Source organism: Lates calcarifer, linkage group LG13, assembly GCF_001640805.2.
Source record: "Lates calcarifer isolate ASB-BC8 linkage group LG13, TLL_Latcal_v3, whole genome shotgun sequence".
NCBI classification, from domain to species: domain Eukaryota; kingdom Metazoa; phylum Chordata; class Actinopteri; family Centropomidae; genus Lates; species Lates calcarifer.
Window position 1 is genome coordinate 13,938,376 of NC_066845.1, and position 19,716 is coordinate 13,958,091.

At 40.5% G+C, this 19,716-nt stretch overlaps 1 protein-coding gene across 5 annotated transcripts in view; it reads right to left on the reverse strand.

The window, feature by feature from the left end:
- trpm3 (transient receptor potential cation channel, subfamily M, member 3) overlaps window positions 1-19,716 on the reverse strand; it is a 131,154-nt gene that overhangs the window by 63,663 nt on the left and 47,775 nt on the right. Inside the window, exon 1 of one of the 5 annotated variants that reach the window (XM_018669132.2) lies at window positions 1,171-1,233. The exons of the other annotated variants lie outside the window; for them this stretch is intronic. Within the exon in view, the coding sequence (XP_018524648.1) occupies window positions 1,171-1,200 (30 nt within the window). The 5' untranslated portion in view covers window positions 1,201-1,233. Of the gene's footprint in view, window positions 1-1,170; window positions 1,234-19,716 lie in introns of those variants that run through there. 5 annotated transcript variants of the gene reach the window in all.

The window sequence follows — 19,716 nt, forward strand, 5'->3', positions numbered from 1 at the left end:
TACAATATATTACAGTGATTATGGAAGCTTACAGACTAGACACATTTTCTTTTGTAGTTGCTTTCCTAAATTTTCCCTTCATTGAGAAGTGGTACAATAAAGGGTAAAAACAGGAACAGGTTTTTAATTTAAAGAAATCAAAGTACTGAGCTCCAAAGTTTTAAAATTTCAATTACTACATTGTTAAGAGAACTTCTGTAAGGGTTAGGGTTGACAAAATAAATAAATAAATACATAAACTGCAGTTACTACTCTGAAATCCAGATGTGAATTTACCAAAATAGAAACGGAGTAAGAGTTTACCTTGGTCATTCATACTGTGATCGGTTGTCAAAGGGGATAGAAACATGGGGGGAAAATAATTGTTATGCTCTTACTGACAGCACATTGCAGTTGCTTGTGAAATCTAAGGTCTTGAATCCAGTTGTAAATTTCCCTACTTCCAACTCATCCAGACTGGAACAGACCAGGCGCAGCTTATTTCATTACTTGTCATGATTAGAGATCATATTTATAATCAATAAAACAATCATAAAACATGTCCGTAATGTGTGATCAATATCTTTTGGGTTTGTTTCCTGTCTGTAATGCTTTCATGTGTTGTTATACATTGATTAACTGTAGAAATAAAACAGGGTACAGTAAAACATAGTTTCATTCTCTATAATGTAAATTTTCTGTTTCTGTGATTATGAGAAAGTTACCATCTGCCATTTAAATACACTGCTTTTGACTCATCTTCTAGTAGTTCAAAAGTTGCACTTCCTGAGTTGACACTGCCATTCCAGGAAGTGGACTATGTCTGTGTGAGATTTTGTGGCGACGGAGCACAACACCAGACGTCCAGAACAGGGCCGAATGTCACACTGGGACATTCACAGACAACCAGGAGGACACACAGACCAGATTCTCAAACCCATAGCAGAGGGAACACAACAGCCGTGAAAACAAAAGGACACAGCTTTTTTTCCTGCTTTTTATTCTGGGAGAGCTGTCCCGGCTCTTCTCCCAGCCAACAGAGCTGAGAGCTGCTTGTACAGGGCTTTCCCCATCGCCACGGCTACAACAACACATGCCCCATCCGCCTGACTGGCCCTGTCACACTACGGCACGCCAAAACCCACCACATCCGGCCACAACCAGGCTGAGCCTGCACACAGGCACACTTACCCTAACACCAGACTTCCCACGATTAACCATTACTCTGGGGGGCTGGGGGGCTGCTTTTAGAGATCACCCTGGCCACGATGACTCAGCAGGCCACAACAACGCCCCCAGCCCCATTCTTTCTCTGACATGCTAAAACTGCGTATTCATCCGCCAGCTCATCCTTGCATAAACTAGATCCATTCAATGGGTAGCAGCAGCAGAGGTTTTTAGAGTTGATTAGTATTGGCAGGGCTGATGGCAAAATCACAGTCATGCAACACACAAAAAAAGAGACAGTCACTCTACCCCAGAGTATCCAAGACAAAGATTTCCTTCACTTTGTACCCCATCTTTTGCTCCACTTCTTTCAATTCTGCCTTTCCAAAACATTTTTTTCAACAGATATGGTATGCACATTTTCTCACTCTCTCTGTCTAATACAGTTACATCTTTTTCTCCCACTCTTCCTCTCACGCTCTCTAGTGTTGCTTATGAGATTTGACATGGCATGATGAGATGGCACATGGCCTGGACTCCATTGTGTAATTAAGATTTATCACCGGGGCGCACTCACATGCACGCACACACCAACAGAAACACACCAGCTGTCTAGCAAAACATTGGATTGTGTCTTGTGTGCGTGTGTTTGTGTGTTCATAAAGAGTGACTGTGTAGCAAGTGAGCAGCATCTGACAGTCTGTTAGGGGTCTTGACTCCTTTACACCACCACCCTTTTCTCCCTGTCCTCTCTTCCCCCCCTATACTATTGTATCTCCTCTTTGTTATTGGCACTGGCAGGGAGTGGAATTGAGAACCATATCCAATCAACAGCCTAATCTCTCTGCTCTCTTACTTTTTCTTTTTCTCTTTTCCTTTTAGCAAACATGAGTGACTCAGCTTTTACATGGCCATATAGGTGAGTATGTGTATAGGCAGCTTGTAGCACGACAAGGAGAGTTTAATAAAAACTGAAACATGTAACAGGTGCATCTATTCCAAAAAAGTGATTAAAGCTAAATCATCATCTTGTGCTGAATTAAGTTTTCATCTTCTTCATCTTACAACTCTTGACTTGCTTAACAGTGAATTTGGGTTTACTGTCAGGCAAGTGATTAAAGTAGAAAAGAGGGCTGCTTCTTTTTCTCAAAATGTGTCTTGATTTCTATTTTTGGTTCACTTTGATTTTACATGTATTAAGAATGATATCATAACTCAGAGAGCTGTTACATTTTTAAACCATCAATCTCAGTAGAAAGTGATCTCATATATGAGGATGGTCCAACATTAGAACACGTCTTTTTTTTCTTCTTTTTTCAGATAAGTATCACAAAAGATACTATCTTATCTTGCTGATGCAACTTCAGGGTAAATAAATAGTGAAGTCATGAGCTAAACAAAAGATGTTTTGGCTATCTTGGCTGCAGATAACTACTTAAATCTTTGATACAGTACAGGGAGAGATTTTTTCCTCCTTACTTCCATTCATCATTTAATGACAGAAATAGGTAGAATAAAACTAATGTAAATACACAAAATACTTTTTTCCCTCAAATGGCATCAAGATATACATGAAATACTATCACCAAGCCAATACTATCTTAAACACAGATCATCATTTTAGATTTTTCAGTCAATTACTGCATTTGTGTATATATATATATATATATATATATATATATATATATATACACACACACACACACACACACACACAGATTAAAATTTGGAATAAAAGTAGAGCTAGTTTTCCAATTAAACATCAAGCTCATCAAAAATAAGTTATGGTAAAAAGTCTTAAGAAATCAATAAGAAAGTTTGTCAGAACAAAAACTGTGAAGCACATGTGTCTGATTTTCATGACTCACCTGAATTTTGTGATGGGCTGCATTGTTGTGGCTGTCATAATCAAGGTTGATGGTAGCGTCAGAGGCATGATCCTACCTAAAAACTAAAAGGCCCTAAATTAACTGGATCAGAGCAAACCTGATCAGGCCACCTCTCAGTCCACAGGCAACTGGTCTACTCTGGGACTATTAGCACTGCTGGAATGTGTATATTTGTGTGTGTGTGTGTGTGTGTGTGTGTGTGTGTGTGTGTGTGTGTGTGTCTGTGTGTCTGTGTGTGTGTGTCTGCGCACGCGTGTGTGGTTCATGGTGCTGAAAGTACACACTAGCAGGCCCTGAAACCCTAGTAAACTAGTCTTTACTTATCTCTCACTGCCACCTTCCCACCCTAAATTCCAAACATTAGCTAAGAAGTAAAAGTGAAAATATAAAAAATCTCACATCATGACACAGTTAGTTAAAGGTTAAAGGATAGTTAAGGATCTTTCTGTAATAGCCCAATAGAATCTGACCTCTCCAAAATATTCAAAACTCACTCTGTCTTTTCCAGAAAACAATATTCTTAGTGAATTAACTGCTGCCATCCTCTCCTCCTCACCAACATCTCACCTGTTTTAGATTTAAATTAAAGTCCGACTGTCAGGCTGTGTTTGTGTATGTGCTTGTGTCTGTGACAGAGAGAGAGAGAGAGAGAGAGAGAGAAAGAGAGAGAGAAAGAGAGAGAGAGAGTGTCATCTCCCTCAGCCATGTTTCTGTCAGAGACCAAGACCGAAGAGGGAGGCTGAATGGCAAGAGAGCCTATTAGGTAGAGCAGCATGATATTCGTAGAGCCTGCTCACCATCTTTATTTTTGTCCTAAATCACACACACACACGCACACACGTTTGTGTAAGTGAGCTTTTGCCATTGCACTTGCAGTTTTCCTGCTGTTATTTTACAGTACAAGTGTAATTTCCTACCTGTTTTCATAAAGGGGATTAACGGACCTGTAGATAATACAGACCAAGTTTAATTAGCGAGAGCAGTGGGAACATAAGACTGTAATCTGAACTAAATGAGGTCTAACAATACACAAGCAGGATAAAACACAGAAAGGAAAGAGAATGTACTTTCCAAAAACTGTAATCCTACTTAATGATAAACACATGCACGCACACACACCTACAACAAAAGGTGAATGTATGTAAAATCAGAAACAAAGCTGCTTCCCCAGATCTGATGTAAATTAAATCCTAATGTATTCAGTGTCATGACAGACTCTGCTTAGAGGAGTGCACCTGAGTCCACACAGTCCAGATGCTGCAAGGCATCACAGGCAGGTGTGTGAGTGTATGCATGCACATATGATAAAACACACACACAGACACACACAAACACACACCTATGAGCAAGCAGTGAGGATGGCAAGGTCGTAGTTCTCTACTTACTCACATGTAAGGACACACACACATACATAAACACACAAGCTCATAGACACGCACATTATGTGTATATAAACTTTACAAAGACAGCTCATTGAACATTTGCACACAAATACAATGTTCACCATCTAAGACAGTCAGCTATGTCTCCAAAAATCTTATTTTGATATCATGAAACAATGCCTTTATAGACTATTACATGATGAACTTGACGTATTGTTCACACAGCTGCACTGCTGATGTAGGCCAGATCTGTCCCCCTTGTAACAGCTAAACAATATTTTAATGACCCAAGATCAAATCAGTCCCCTGACATTAAAACAACACTGAATATTCTGTTGAGTAAGAGCTGTTTTTCCCTGTATCTGTTGTGTTGTGTATATGGAAATAGAATCACACAAACTATCAGACAGACAATATACAGCAGGCACAGCAAAGGTGTACAACATACTGTATAATATAGCATATGGCCTGTACTACATGTACTCTGTTACTGTCTAAAGCAGTTTTGTATAAATATATAATGTGCAAATCTTGCTGTCTTATCAGTGATGGCTTTTTCGAGCTTCTGGTGAAGGTTTTGAGGATGAGTGTGGTGAAAAGTTGGCAGTCAGACGGGGTTGTACAGCTCACGTTGCTTCACTTGTTTGTGATGCCTCCACTGCCTCACTTGGGTGGCAAGCTAGCAGATGAGTCCTCAGATTTTTTGTCGTTGTAGAGTAAGGTACCTGCTTTTTACAAAGTCGTCTAACAGCCTAATTTTGTTGGGAATTGTCATCTACGGCATAGAGCCCAAGATACTTTCACATGTTGCTTCTCAGAGACAATGTGTCACAATTATCCAATCAGCACAACTTTGCTCATAGTCCCTCTCCTGGAGCACAAGGCAAACTGCTTCTGATGATGTGTTGCGCTTTGTTGTAGACAAATATTTGAATTTCAAATACAAACTGACAACCCTAGCAACACACAAGTAACACATTATTTGCTCTGTATGGTATTGAGAGTATTTTTTGGGACAAAGCCTGATATTTCTCATGTCTATCAAACTGATACGACACATCTTTCAAACTCTCATTTCCTGGTTTAGACACAGCAGCAGATAACATTATTCAAGGTGACAATAACTGCACTTAATCATTGTAACTTTAAAGAAGTTCATGTTTATGTGTGAAGAAAATGGAAAATAAACTGTTGCTGACTGTTCCTTTTATTGACAGTAAACAGTAGTTCACTTGGGCAAATTAACTTGCTCCCCAATGAGCGTCTAATGGACTTGATGGGCGCCTGATAAATTTTGTAAACTGAAATTTATGATCTAATGGATGAGATGAGCCTCTCAGTAGAGAGTATTTGGTCTGTCCTCTCTTCCACAGAGTCTACTAGATGTGATCTAGATGCTTTTATGCACTGATGAAATCCAGATGGAAGAGTTTAGGATGTGTGAGTTGGTTAAAATATGGAAATTGCAAATGAAGAGACACTACTGTAATACAGAGGCGACATGGCACTCTATCAGTTCAGAATAAAGCAAATCTGAAGCCCTACAGATGGTGTTACTGACTGGCCACTCTACAATCCGGCTGCAAAACTGTCACTTAAATTCACATACAATAAATTGTATGTGAATGTGAAGAAACTGGTATACAGAAAAAAAATCTGGCTTTGTTTTGGCCTTGCTCTGGACCCAAGCAGGTCAGAGCAGACATGAATTGAGTTAAAATACACTTAGCACAGCCATTTCACCTTCCATCTCAATCATACCCATCTACTTAATGTTACTATGAGTGCCTCTGTCTCTCTGTTTATCCTTTCTTTCCCCTTTGTCTTTCTCCTCTATCACGTCCCTTTGTAACCCTATACAACAACAGCTAGGAACAAACAATGCCCAGCATATCTCACCCCAGAGATGAATGATGCTATAGACAGTGACCTTCACACGATAGCCTATCTTGGGCAAGTCAATGCAGTGGTAAACAGCACTACATTATGACTCAACGGTTGACCCACACCTACAAAGACCAATGTCAGCTCCATGTAGTTACCTGCATTAGGGGTGAGGTCATTGGCTCTAAATGCAATCTTGTCAAGGGGAGGAACCATTTATGCAAGTGAAATAGCATTCACTGACCTGAGGACACACATTGGGTTTATTTTCCTGGAGGGTAGCTGGCATGCATGAGTATGGGCCAGTACACACACATTCAGGTTCTCTTGTTTTCTCTTTTCTCTGTGTCTTTACCTGACACACAAACACACACACACAAAATGTGTTTTCCACTTGTTTCAGCATTTTGCAGCTTAGGAGAGATTTAGAGTATAAATCAAAAAATGGTAATAGAGTAAGAGCAAGACCAACTTAATATGTGTGTGCGGATGTGTGTGCTCATGGGTCAAGTGGGCTTATTTTGTCTAATTAGTCAACAGCTGAGGTACTTTCTTATAAGATGGCCAAAACACGAAACAACTAAATATAAACTGGAGGCTCTTTGCTGGCAGCACACCATGGACTGAGCCTCAGTCCAAACCAACATTTTCCACCTCTACTCAGCAGCTCCTCTCCAGTCTAGTAGACTGGAGGGCAGTTGTAAAAAGGGGCAAAAACACAGGACAAACAAGTGCACACAGCCTCAGACCAAACTAATCTTTTACACCACTCTACTGTGCTAAATTGCAAAATGGCAAATACACAATACAACTAAGTACAGATTGGGCGTTCTCCTCTAGTGTGTTACAACAGAGAAAACCCTCAATCCCAGCCAACCTTTTCCACCTCTATTGAGTGGCTCTCCTCCAGTGTGGTAGAGTGGAGGAGAAGGACAAATTAGTCAACACACAAGATAACCCAGTGCAGGCCAAAACTCTCTACTCTCTATTCAACTCTCTATTCCCAGTTAAGTGTAAAATTCAAGGTAAGCAGCACTTTTGATGCAAATACTCAGTATAGTCAAATGTCTCATTGTACCAGTGACAGAAAAAGTCGTGAATTCAAGATTTAGAGTGAAGACTTGTGCCTCCCGAGGCAATTGCGCACAATTTCATCATGCACAGTATGTCGCCCAATTAGAACCATGTAACAACCACTTTTTTAAAAAAAAATAGCTTTGTTAAAAGCCAGACATTAATAAGCACTTAAGATACACAAGGAACATTTATTTAAATCCTGTAATTTGTTAAGTGCCATTGGGATTCTTTGTTTTAATCCATCACAATGCACAAATTCACCCAGTGCAAACTGAAGCTGCTGAATAACAAGCCTGCCAATGATTTTCTTCACCACTTTACTGCACGTATTGTATCATCCACCTGCTTAAGAATGGCAAACAAAGCACTTTATGCTAAGGAGATTGGCTCTTATTTTCTCCTTAGTGGTTACTTTCAAAGAAATTCATGTAGCTGATTTAAGGCAGCAGCTTACATAAATATTTCAGCAGATCTACAGCTATTTCAGTATTAATAGATAACGGCTGCGTAACATAAGTTGCTATAAATTTGCTCCTCAAACTTAAACAGCCTTTCCAGGCTGCTGAGCACATTATCTTCCAGCTTCAGTATTTGGATTTACATAATGTCACTCAATGATCTATAATCACTGGTAACATCAAGGACCACGTCAGTGACTAATTATCCATGTCTGACCCTTCAACTCAGTAACCTTGAGGAGACCTTCACTGAAATGATCTGGAATGGGATTTCTGTTATCCTGATGGAAGACTTTACAGCAGGTTGCACTCAGGTTTATGGTGTGACTTAAATGTAATTTATGGATTTCACTGCAGCAATATAATGTCCTATATAGCAGAGGAGCATAGATGGAGTGAAACCCTTAAAGTAGCATTTCTGTTTCACTCAGCTCTGCACGTACTGTTTGATTTATATACAATTTAATTGAAACCTTGAATACCCCTCAAAAATATACATCACCTCCCTCAACATTCCTTATATTGACAGCAACAGAACACCTTCTAGGCAGTAGAATAGAGCACTTCACTGATGTGACACAAGTAACTGTAAATCAGATTGTAATATGAAAAGGACAAACAGACTGTCAGAAATTCTGTAGTGAAGTTATGTGTAAGTGGGAGATATTTAAGATAGAAAGGGAGATCAATAGTGAGAGAGGGAGTAGCTGAGTGTGGCAGAGAACACCCAAGGAAATGAAAAAGTGATTCTAAAAAAAGGACAAGCACATAATGTTGCATTTATTAACTGTAGTTTGGGATGCACCAATCTGATCCCTGGGACTGTTACTGGCACAGATACTGACCTTATCACTATAAGCCTCATGGGTAGCTACCAAATGTGACAGTTATAGTTTCTTCCTCCATGCCATTATAAAAATTCTGAGTTTTAGCTATTCATTCAGTTGTGGCAGGCCGACAAGTCACTTTTTGGCCTTCTATCACCTTACATAAAAATGATCAAACTGGAATTCTTTGGATCAGTGCATCACAAGCTGTGGTCTGTAGAAATCCTGCATCACAAATTTGTTCTTAGCACTTTCCTGATAATATATGCAGCATATTGTCTTGCATGTAGAGAGCAGCTCAGCAGATCAGCACATAATGCAGAATCACCTCATCATTCAACAAACAATATCAAATGAAAATACATGAGGAAAAGAAATGTTAAAGTGTGTGTTTTTAATGTGGCTGTGTATGTATCTGTTTCCTTCTTGAGTAGACTGCTGTATATTAATATGTGCTTAGTTGCGTACTCGTGCACATGTGCGGGTGTTTTGAATGCGTGAGTGTAATGAGAGAATGCTTGCTTGTTTTAGCTCCCGTCGTTTTCAATCCATCTCCTGAGGCTAGAATAAGCAGCTCTCTTTCCCACAGGCTTCCGCTAAGCCTAGCTGAGCATCTGGCCATGCGGGCTCTAATCAACACTGGCATGGCCATTCTGTCTGTGACAGAGGGGGAGAAGGGGGAGACAGGTTCACTCTATGGGGGGGTATTGGGGGGAGGTCTAATGTCAGCTCGAGAGGAGATGAGGATGAGGGAAGTGGTTAGGTAGAGAGTGGAGGAGATGGAAGCAGAGGTAGGTGGTGGGAGAGGTAAGAGGTGAGGGAGAGGTGAGAGCAGGTGAAGAGCGGACAGAGAGAGAGGGAGAGAAGAGGGGGAAGATGTGACATAAATTATGTTTAAGTACCAGTGAATTTGTGAGACATGGGGGTCAAAATGTCACATAAGAAGGAGATAGGTCGAGGTGGGAGGAGGGAAAAAATGGTGGGAGAAAGAACCAGGAAGAGAGCAGGCAATTCTTAGAGTCAGAGGATGTGGACATGGCTGAAGAGAGATGAAAAAAGAAGAAAAGGAGGAAGAGCCTATTTGCTGTAAATCAGGGGCCAGGGTCAAAACAGATTAGGATTTTTTTTAAAAAAGCAACAGAAATAGAAAAGCAGTAGAAAAGGTGGACTTGCAGAGAGAGAGAGGAGCTAGCAGAGAAAGAAATAGACTGACAGAGAGGAGAGATAAGCTGTATCCATTTTGTCTGTGTCAAGATGAGGGCAGAGAAGTGAGGAACCTCACATCAGAAGAAATGAGAAGCCAGCAGAGAAGGAGACTGATGAAAGAGAGAGTGAGTGGCAACGAGCCAAAGTGAATGACAAGGGGAGGGCAGCCAGCCACTGAACTGCAGTCAGTCTAATGATCACATGGCACTTTAGTTAACCATGGTTTGATTGACACCTGTCGAGTAGCCTGTAGGAGGTGATGGTGGATGTTGTAACAGTCAGAGGCCAGTGGAAGGAAGGAGGAAGAAATATAGAGGTTGTGCTTTTTTTTGTGATGCTATTGTTAGGTAGGTGTGTTAGCACTAAGCTCTGATGTGCAGTTAGCGTTGTGTTGGGTTGTCTTGTTGTATCATGATGTCTTTTATATTATGTCATGCTGATTTGTATTTCCACTGTGTTTTGTTATGCTCATATCATGTGGTGTTGTGCTGTTGTAATGTCATGTTGAATTTCATTATGTGTGTTATGTGTAACCTGGAGCCTGACAATCAGACTGTAGGTTACATTTTCTTTTACTTCATTCATTAAGTCTGACATTATATTTGCGTTAGCTGATGTCTTGTTGCGACATATCTGTCCCACTAATGTCAGTCAACCTGGATGTTTTGAAAGGGTTTCTGCAGAGTTTTTTCAAGGCCTTCTTAACACCACATAGGATGCAATTTAATACTTGTTTCACAGCCATACTGTTCAAAAAGTATGAAAGTACAATGGAAAACCAGCAGAGACAATATGGCCTAGAGTTACTTATTATCATATTACACTTTTCAGTACTTACCCAAAGTATGTAACATAACATATATAACATTTATTCCTAACAATCTAACCTATAAAATTAAAATGACTTGGACCCAGATAAATGACTGCTGGATGAACGATGACAGTTTTTTCTACAGGTTTGATGTTACTGACTGAAACCTCTCAGTGAAAGACTAAACTGCCCCCTGCAGCAGAATCCATTGTCAAAACAGTCCCACTTTCCATTTAGAGATGTGTAATGTCTCCCATTTTTCACAGATGCAGCTAATTCACTAGTTAGGAAGGAAGTTGAGGTTACCATTCTTAATCTTGCTTGCCAAGCTCCAACTGGTTAATTGCTTCTCCAACCGGTGGTAACAGCTGTCAGTGGTCACAACACCAGACCCATTTGAATTAATTGAGATGTGGGAGGCAATTCAGATATCTGGAGCCAGGCTTTGCAACCCATTGTGCTATTACAAAACATGCTGGTTAGATTTAGTTGCTTTCCTTCTCTTTATTCCTTTCAGCTTCATATTGTAATACTGTATCTCTATCTGACTCACACTGTTGTACAACTCATTATTCTGTGGCTTTTGCTGTTCCACAAAATGATTTTCTGTTTACCAGACCAGTGTCAATATGACTTGGGCACTCAGCATGTTATCCGTTATCATGAAGTGCCACATTCAAAGCCAAAACAAGCGCTGTTGCACTCCACTGTGCTGTGTCATGTGTGAGTCTGTGTGTGCACAGCAGACCAGTACTTGTGTACTGTGATGAAGTTGTGAGTGCTGAGATGGTTCAGGCCAAGGGCTGTGAAATTGCTTGTTGTGCGACCACTGTATTTACCCGACAGGGGGGCTGAATGTCTGATCTGTGGACAACACAGCCAGAGAGAGAGAGAGAGACAGAAAAGGAAGGGGGCATACTACAGAATCTCCAATAAAATGATTTGTGTCATAAAGGCTCATATCGACTGACTTTGACCCTGTCTGTTCTCTTCCACCACATCACACTTTGTCCTTCCAAGCTCTCACTCCTTCTCGTCTCTTTTATCAATTTATGATGGATGTATTTCTCAGGTCAAGTGTACATGGCCAATGATTCATTTTTAATATCACAACCAACCCAGCGGTCACATAGTGATTCAGATGTGGTTCCATTAGCGCGGCTCACATTCTCGCTGTGAGGAAGTCCAGCGTTCTTCAGGCAGCAGTCAGAAGTGTTAAATGGCTTTCTGAAATATCTAAAACAGCCAGACATACTGTGACGCACAGAAGCCATTTTTCTACTTTGTCATCAATAAATGTTTGAGATCTAATGGTGCATAGTTGTGTCAAGTGCTCTGATGAAAAATCCTACTGTAATTGGAATAAATGAAGGCTCTAAAGAGAAAGAAAAGCTGTTCTGTTCTGAAATAAATTGCAGAGAAATTACTTCTTTTTAAGAGTAGCAAAGTGTGTCTGTGTCTAACTATCTAAAAAAAAAAAACATAATTTCCCCCATTCAACATCTCATTTTTACAAGAAAAGTGGAATATGGATCTCAGGGTTTTTTCAACATAACAGAACTTGTATTCATGGTTACTGAGCTGAAGCAGAAATGAACAGCTAAATCCATTTATCACTATCACAGACAGGCATACACAGTGTGGTCACACAAACATACAAGACTCACACACAGAGACACAGACGCACGCGATATTTGTCTCTTTTTCTCTCTCTGTCTGTCTCCCTGTTGTTTCCAGCACAGCGGGAACAGCTGACAAGTTTCCTCTTCTGGCATGCCATCATTATTATTTCACAACACACACATACAAAACACACAAACACGTATATATATAAAAAAGCCTCTACCAAAGCCATGGTATACCCAGACCTTCTTCTTACATCAACATAAATTCAACCCTTTGTCGTATTAGAGTCAAATCATTAAGCCTGTATTGAATAATAGATGTCCTCCCTTGTCCACCTCTCGCTGGAACCTTCTTTGGATCAATAGGCAGTTTGGCAAACTCAATATCACTCTCTCAACTGAGAGAGACAGAGAGAGTGGATCCACAGATAGGTAGACAGGAAGGGAGGTAGGGAGAGGAAGGAAGTCACAGCTCATCCCCACCGGCCAAAATGCGTAGTGCCAGTTTTTGCCCTGCTGCCAGAGTCAGAGAGAGAGAGGGGTGTGTGTTGGGTGTGGGGGTCGGAGCATGCGGGTGGGAGATGCAGGGATGTGAGAGGCATTACATTATTGTCCACTGAACCAACAGGTACCACTCAAGTCACTGAACCTTGTCAGTTTTTCCCCTTCAGTATCCCTTCCTCACTCGCACGTCTCTCTATAGTTATTTGTCCATTTATCCACTGACAACGTCCCCACAAACTCCACGAGCCACTCCGTGCCCCTTCTCTTCCCTCCCTGTCACCTTTCAATGCCCCTCATCCGCTTCACCTTCCACTATTATTCTCTTTCTCTATCTCCCTCAATCCCCTCCACAGTCTCTCTGCAGCCCGTCTCAGCACCACTGACACAGATCCTGCCAGGGCAGGATGGTGTTACCATGGATACTGAAAACTAGGAGGAACCCCCCTCCTCGCTTCCTGTGCCCCCCTCCCATAGCCCCTAAGGCATAGCTGGGAACTGGAGAGGTGATCTCTGGAGCATGCCTATGTGCGTCAGCACACTGATCCAACAATGAGCGCACACGCACATGCAGCAAAAAAGGTAACAAAGAATAATTACAAATTTGCTTAACAGTATTTCCCTGTCAGGCTTATGGAAATATATTAATCAAATAGAAATAGTATGAATATTAATGAAGGGAAATGAGGAGATGGGACAATGGATCAGGCCTTTTCAGTTTATCTGTTCTTCTGTCCATCAAACGTGATTCTGTATGTCAGGTGATATCTGACAAGCCCAGGAGGGACAGTGCCCCATCACACTGTGTCCCAGCATTTACAAAATGACAATGATTGGCATCAAGGGTGCGGGCATTAAATTTAAAAGGTTAAAACATTTAGCTTGTATACAATATCTCAGCATCTCAAGCAAAAGCAGATTCTGATGATGGACAGACAGCGTGTCTTGCTACTGACTGGCCCAGGAGGCATCTAATTTTGTGGAAAAGACCTTAGTACAAACAAAAGAGAAACCGACATATCACATAAAACTATGTCACATATTTGGTTACATATTTGGTCTTATGAGTCTCATATTTCAAGTTTATTTACTTGGTCTTCTGCTTATTTCTAAGATTCATCATGGAAGCTAGACTTGTTTTAGTTGTGGGAGGATTTGTGAACTTAACTGTACAAGCAGGACCTATAAAGATACTGAGCGTCTGCAAGTATCTCATTTTTTGTTTTTGCTATATTGTCATCTTAGTGCTATGCAATGCAGTTATCATGACAACAGAGACACAGTTTAACAAATTATTGTATTTTGACATTTCCGAGACATGCTCTTTTTCATAGAATGTGTGGTATGATGATTTGTTATCAGTCTGTCAATTGAGCTGTCTAACCAGTAATGGTGCTGTCTGTCAGATCAGGGTACATATGACTATATCTGTGCTTTGCCAACTGCCTGTCACAATTGAGCTTTTCCTAAACAATTGGTAGACTAAAAATGCAAATGTGTTTAACAACCTAGATCTCATGGTCTTTACACAGACCATCTGAATGTCAAAGAAATCTAAAGTCCATGTGTCCATTTATCTACATTTCTTCTGCTTATTAAAATTAAAATGTTTTTCAGTTTTCTGCATATGGACTGCAGAACTGAAAACACACGCATGCTAAAAATTCATCCAGGTCAATTTAGTGAAGCCATATATACCATAAACTATTAACAGATCCTCTATGTATGTATGTATGTTCACTAATACAAGTTGTCTGGAAGATTGAAGAATACAGAGGGACAGTAAAATATCTCAATTTCCCTGCCTGAGGGCCTGTAGCCAGAAACTCATCCAAGTGAATCAGATCTACTTTGTCTGTGTTTGCACAGAGACTCAGTAATGTATCTGTGGTCAAAGCTGCACTGACACAAAGCTCTTTACTGAGACCTGAGCCTTAATCCTATTGTCCCTCTCCCAATCTCTCTATATCTCTGAGTGTACATTACCCCTTGTCTAACCCTGCATCTTGTGTTGTGTATGTGACAGTTTGTAGAAAGAGAAAGACAGAGAGTCAGACATTAAAAGTCTGAAAGCCTTACACTGAGACAGTGTGCCAACATGGCACCGAAACAAGTACAAATATACAGTTCAATACACACTAACCTGCTCTTAAAAACATTGTGTTTAATTAAAGTTACATTTCTTGTTGATTTCTAATGCCATGCCCACTGCATGGAAATTTTGGTTAAGACAGTCCAGGGTCTACAAACAATGTCACATGTCAAGACACATTATATATACTATATATGTGCACACACACAGCCACTTTCTCTAACTTTCTGTTTATCTGCTTCCCCATGTGCATGTCTCTTTTCCTATTTCCAGAAAGTTGGCAGAGAACAACAGAAAGTCTAAAAAAAAGAGATCCACTGTGCTTCTAGCATCCAAAGAACTTTAACTTTGTAGGAACTTTGCTTCAAAACTTAATGAAGTGTAACTTTTTTTTTTTAATCACAGCAAGGGGGGACCTGCCAAAAGGGAAGCTGATAACAACCACCCCAAAATATCTTCAACATCGTCATTAGCAGGTCTGTTCTCCTGGGTCTGACACGGCAGGTCAGAATGACCTCTTAGTCAGCGGGACTGGAGAAGCTGTCACTTCATTGTGATCTGTTATCTGTGTGCCTGGTAGAAGTGCTTCAGTGGAAGATGTTTATTTGATGTTTTGTCAGCAGGCAGGTTAGGAAAACTGTGGCTATGTTTTCAGAATGAATAAAAACTGAAGTGATGTCTCCAGGGCCACTGCAACTGTAGTAGTTACTTAGGTGAAGAGTTTCTGGTCTCACTGTCAGCTGCTAGTGATCAGAGTGTCACATAAGCCTCAATCCATTAAATATGAGATCCTACATACACAGCTCTCCCGTCTCTCACCACCAGTTCTTTGCAAAGACTAGAGTAAAATCAAGTTTGTCATTGTGCAGACAGGTATTTATGTATGCGGCAAGAGCTAGTAAGACTTGGCCAAGAATAAATTTGGCAACAGTTCTGATGCTACTCATGCCAGCACAGACAACTTGCCCTGTTCTGAGCAGGGAAACCCTGGACACAAGAAGTTTTCTTCTCAGCATATGTAGCAGGCTGAGAGAAGAGATACCCTGAGGGGTGGTCAGTGTGAAACAGATGGGCTAAAGCACCAGGCACAGGGGAGGACGCAAGATGAGGCTGCTGAAGCTGAAAGAGGACAGCAAGATGACCAGCTGAGGGACAACATGAGGATCTAATGATGAGAGGGATGGAAGAGTGAACGACTGACTACTTTGTAGACCGCTGTGAGGCTTGGTTGCAAGCTTAGAGATGTAAGGGGCTGAGAGAGCAGCAGAGAGCATTTCTGACATGCGTGCAGAGGTACTAAAGGGGAATTTCATATAAACAAGGAAAGGGCAAAAGGAGTAAGAGTGGTGAGACTGACAGTGGGAAGGAAAATTAAGCTGGAGGCTGGAAGTCAAACGAAGAGCTCCTCTGTATGTAAAGGGAGTGGGAGTGTAGTCGCTACAGGACAGGACAGGACAGCAGCAGGAAGGAAAAATGACAGAGATTAAGGGAAGGGAGTTGACAGGGAAAAGATGACACACACTAAAATGCAAAAGAGAATAATATGAATGAATATCTGTCAGAATGCAGATTTATTTTAGATATATCTGAGAGTTAGGCTGAGAAGTAAGAAAGAATCTTGTACTGTTTAAAGTTTCATAGCCCACATTTGGCAACAGGGCTCCCACTTTTTGTACTAATGTTTTTTTTTTGTTTGTTTTTTTTTTTTTGCCAACATGGAGGTCTCGCACTTTGTCTCACTTAGCCAGAGATGTATGGGATGAGGGAAAAAAAGTAGCAAAAAAGTAGCAAAAGTTTTGCTAAAAATAGTGCTCTCTCCTGTCTCAGAGGTCAGTGTCCTTCCCTCCTAATGTCCTCCGCACAAAAAGAAGCACATAAAAGTTGTATGGTATTTGTGATATTGAATACAATATATATATATATACAATATTATATGTGGTTTGTTTAATAAACCCTGCAAACACAGCTGGGGAGATATTTGGTCAGGTGAAACAGGTCAACCACACTGAGATCAGATCTGTATTCTGACCGTGCAGCATCTGGTTTGTAATAGTTTAAATGACTAGAAAAAACACTTACGCACTTCTGACTTTTATGTAATTTGTAAGAAAGTTGCATAACATTGTCTAACACTGAGACATAATGTGTATGGGAGGATGGTTGCAGGCTGCCCTGTTTCAGGCCAAACTTACACCTGTGTCACCACTGCTGTGTCTAATGAGGAGGAAGTTGGAGGGACAAAGTGCAGCTGAGCTGGGGCTTAGATTGATAGGAATATGCAGTTCAAAGAGATGGGTCTCTAGGATCTGGAGGGTGTATTTTAGGCAACTGAGGCTACATTGTCTAAGCAGAAGTGCCTGTTCTCTCAGCTGTCACACAGAGGAAGAGTGCTGATAATTAATGACTCTGGAGCTTTGTGGCTGTTACATTTCTAGGTGGTACTAAACCCTCTGGCAGCTCTCTGGCACTAATCCAGAGGCAGGTGGACTTCCTCGGGTCAGGACATCAATGACTCTGCACAGCTATTGTCTGCAGTATTTGTCAAGACAGGAGGGCAGTTAAGCTCCATTGACCTGGAGAGAAGTGTTACAGGTGTCTAACTCCAGGTGACATGAAAACTTCTGGATTAAGTATCAGACAAATATCAGGGCAGACCATGGCTATAGATCATTGAAGAATCTATAAATTTGTGCTAAAGACCTACCGCCTCCTAATAGATAGTAGCCAAACAGTGTACTTGAGGAGTTCTTACATCCTGGGTAACACCTGGACACCCAAACACCTGTAAGGGTACATTCACACACAAATACACACACACAAACTCCAGTTGACTAGTCTCTTTTATCTGCCTGTATATGTTGTCCATCCAGAATTTAAAAAGGCCATAAGTTGAGTGTCCTGTAATACTGTTCCACAGCCAAAATGGCTCATATGGATGGCATATGCAATTAAGACATATTTTTCCATTAGTAATAAAAATGTACTGACATTAACCTGGCCACCTCACTGATGCTTGTTCATTCAGTAAAAACTGGTGTCTAAAGATCCCAAACAAACTGGATGATTCTCTATCTAAGAATTTACCTCCTTGACTGGCAGGAGCCAGAGTCAGGGTCAGGTCCAGGTTTGACATCCTGGTATGTTGTATTAAAATAAGCATTTTATGCAAAAGTCACCACACTGTTCTCTCCACCTTTCTCCTGTCCATATCTCGACTGCAATATTATTCAGTGTGTCAAGAAGTTGTCCTGAGCATGTTTTATTTTCACGACCACAGCTTGTCCAGCTATTTTGGAACAAGAAACAGCCACACAGTCATGTTCAAACTTGCCAATTTTTGATGTTTCTGCCATACCTGCAAGTTTCTGATTAACCAGTTATTCCCTGTGCCATGCTGCATATAAGTCCAATAGTTGGTGAACAGTTTGAACATGTCATTATGTCAGTTATCAGTTTATCAGGAATTATTTTAAGTGATCCGACATAAATCCTGGCTTTGTAAAGCCTATGATGTTAATTTTTAAATGCTGATCCAACTCTGTCATTTAGCTACTGATGGACTTTAACTAGACTGCATTTAAATATATGTTAAAATGTTTCTTTTTACAATTTAGGCATACTTACTCCTCCAACCCCAAGTATATTTTGACCAGTGAGACAGACTATGTGTGTGTGTAAAACTTTCCGGGTTATTTTAGTTTCATCCTTCTCTGCTTTGCTGTGACATATGTTTCATTAAAGAACATCAGCAGTCAAAACCCCTATTAGCAGGTTCACAAGCTTAGTCCAGTGTACAATGAATAAAGTGTAGGTGGATTTCCTCTTTCAGTGCGAATCAGTGAACCAGTCGCTCTGTATTCATCCTTTCCCACACACACTCACGACAAGAGCCTGTCAGCTAAATCAAGATGAACCTTGGCCTTAAAGATAAGCTTAGAAGTGGGAGGAGGAAGAACAGCAAGACTCATTAAAATGATTTGTCCCTCCTACACTTTGAGCACAAAGCCATTTGAGGATGCTGAGATGCAATATGCTTGGAAATGAGATAAAGGGAGAAGTTAACTGGAGTGAATAAAAGAGAACAAAAGAACCAAAACTCATTTTGTTCTATTTTTTCCTCATTTCTTTTATGGCAGCAAGGTGAAGCTGCTGTTCGCATGTTTTGCAAGTTATCCTCTCACTAGTTAAGTCTGTGTGAAAACCAAGTTACGCTCCCCTCAGCCATGTCAAGTAGCACTGACATTAGTTGTGACATTAGACTCACATGCCTTGAGTCCCCAATCTCATCCCTAGAGGAAAGCACGACCTTCCTGTATTCACAAAATCACATTCAGTTAGACGCTCCTCACAAAAATTAACAGTATAACCCTGCATTACTTTCACTGTTTTCTATTTATTTTATTTATTTATTATCTATTTTATTTCTATTTCTAAGAAATACTATTAATAACTGACAATGAAGCTCCTGCCTTCGTTTTCTGTGCAAAATAGAAATTCAAATATAGTCCTCTATCATTTGCACAGTAGGTTTCACACAATATGAACGTGCTGATTTCATAACACACACACAAGACAGCAAAGACCCTTATATGACTGCAGTCATTTTCTCCAAATTCTTAAATCCAACTCATCAGGTCCACAATCAACCACTCATAAATTAACAATAAAACATTTGTCATGTGGGTATCCATGAATGCCAGTGTGTATGATCATGTTAATTGGACTTTTTTTTTTATTGACACTGAAGTTAGGAGTTAGTCTTTTTCATCTTGCAATCAGACTTGTCACAACAACTTCAGCATCAGTCGCATCTATGCA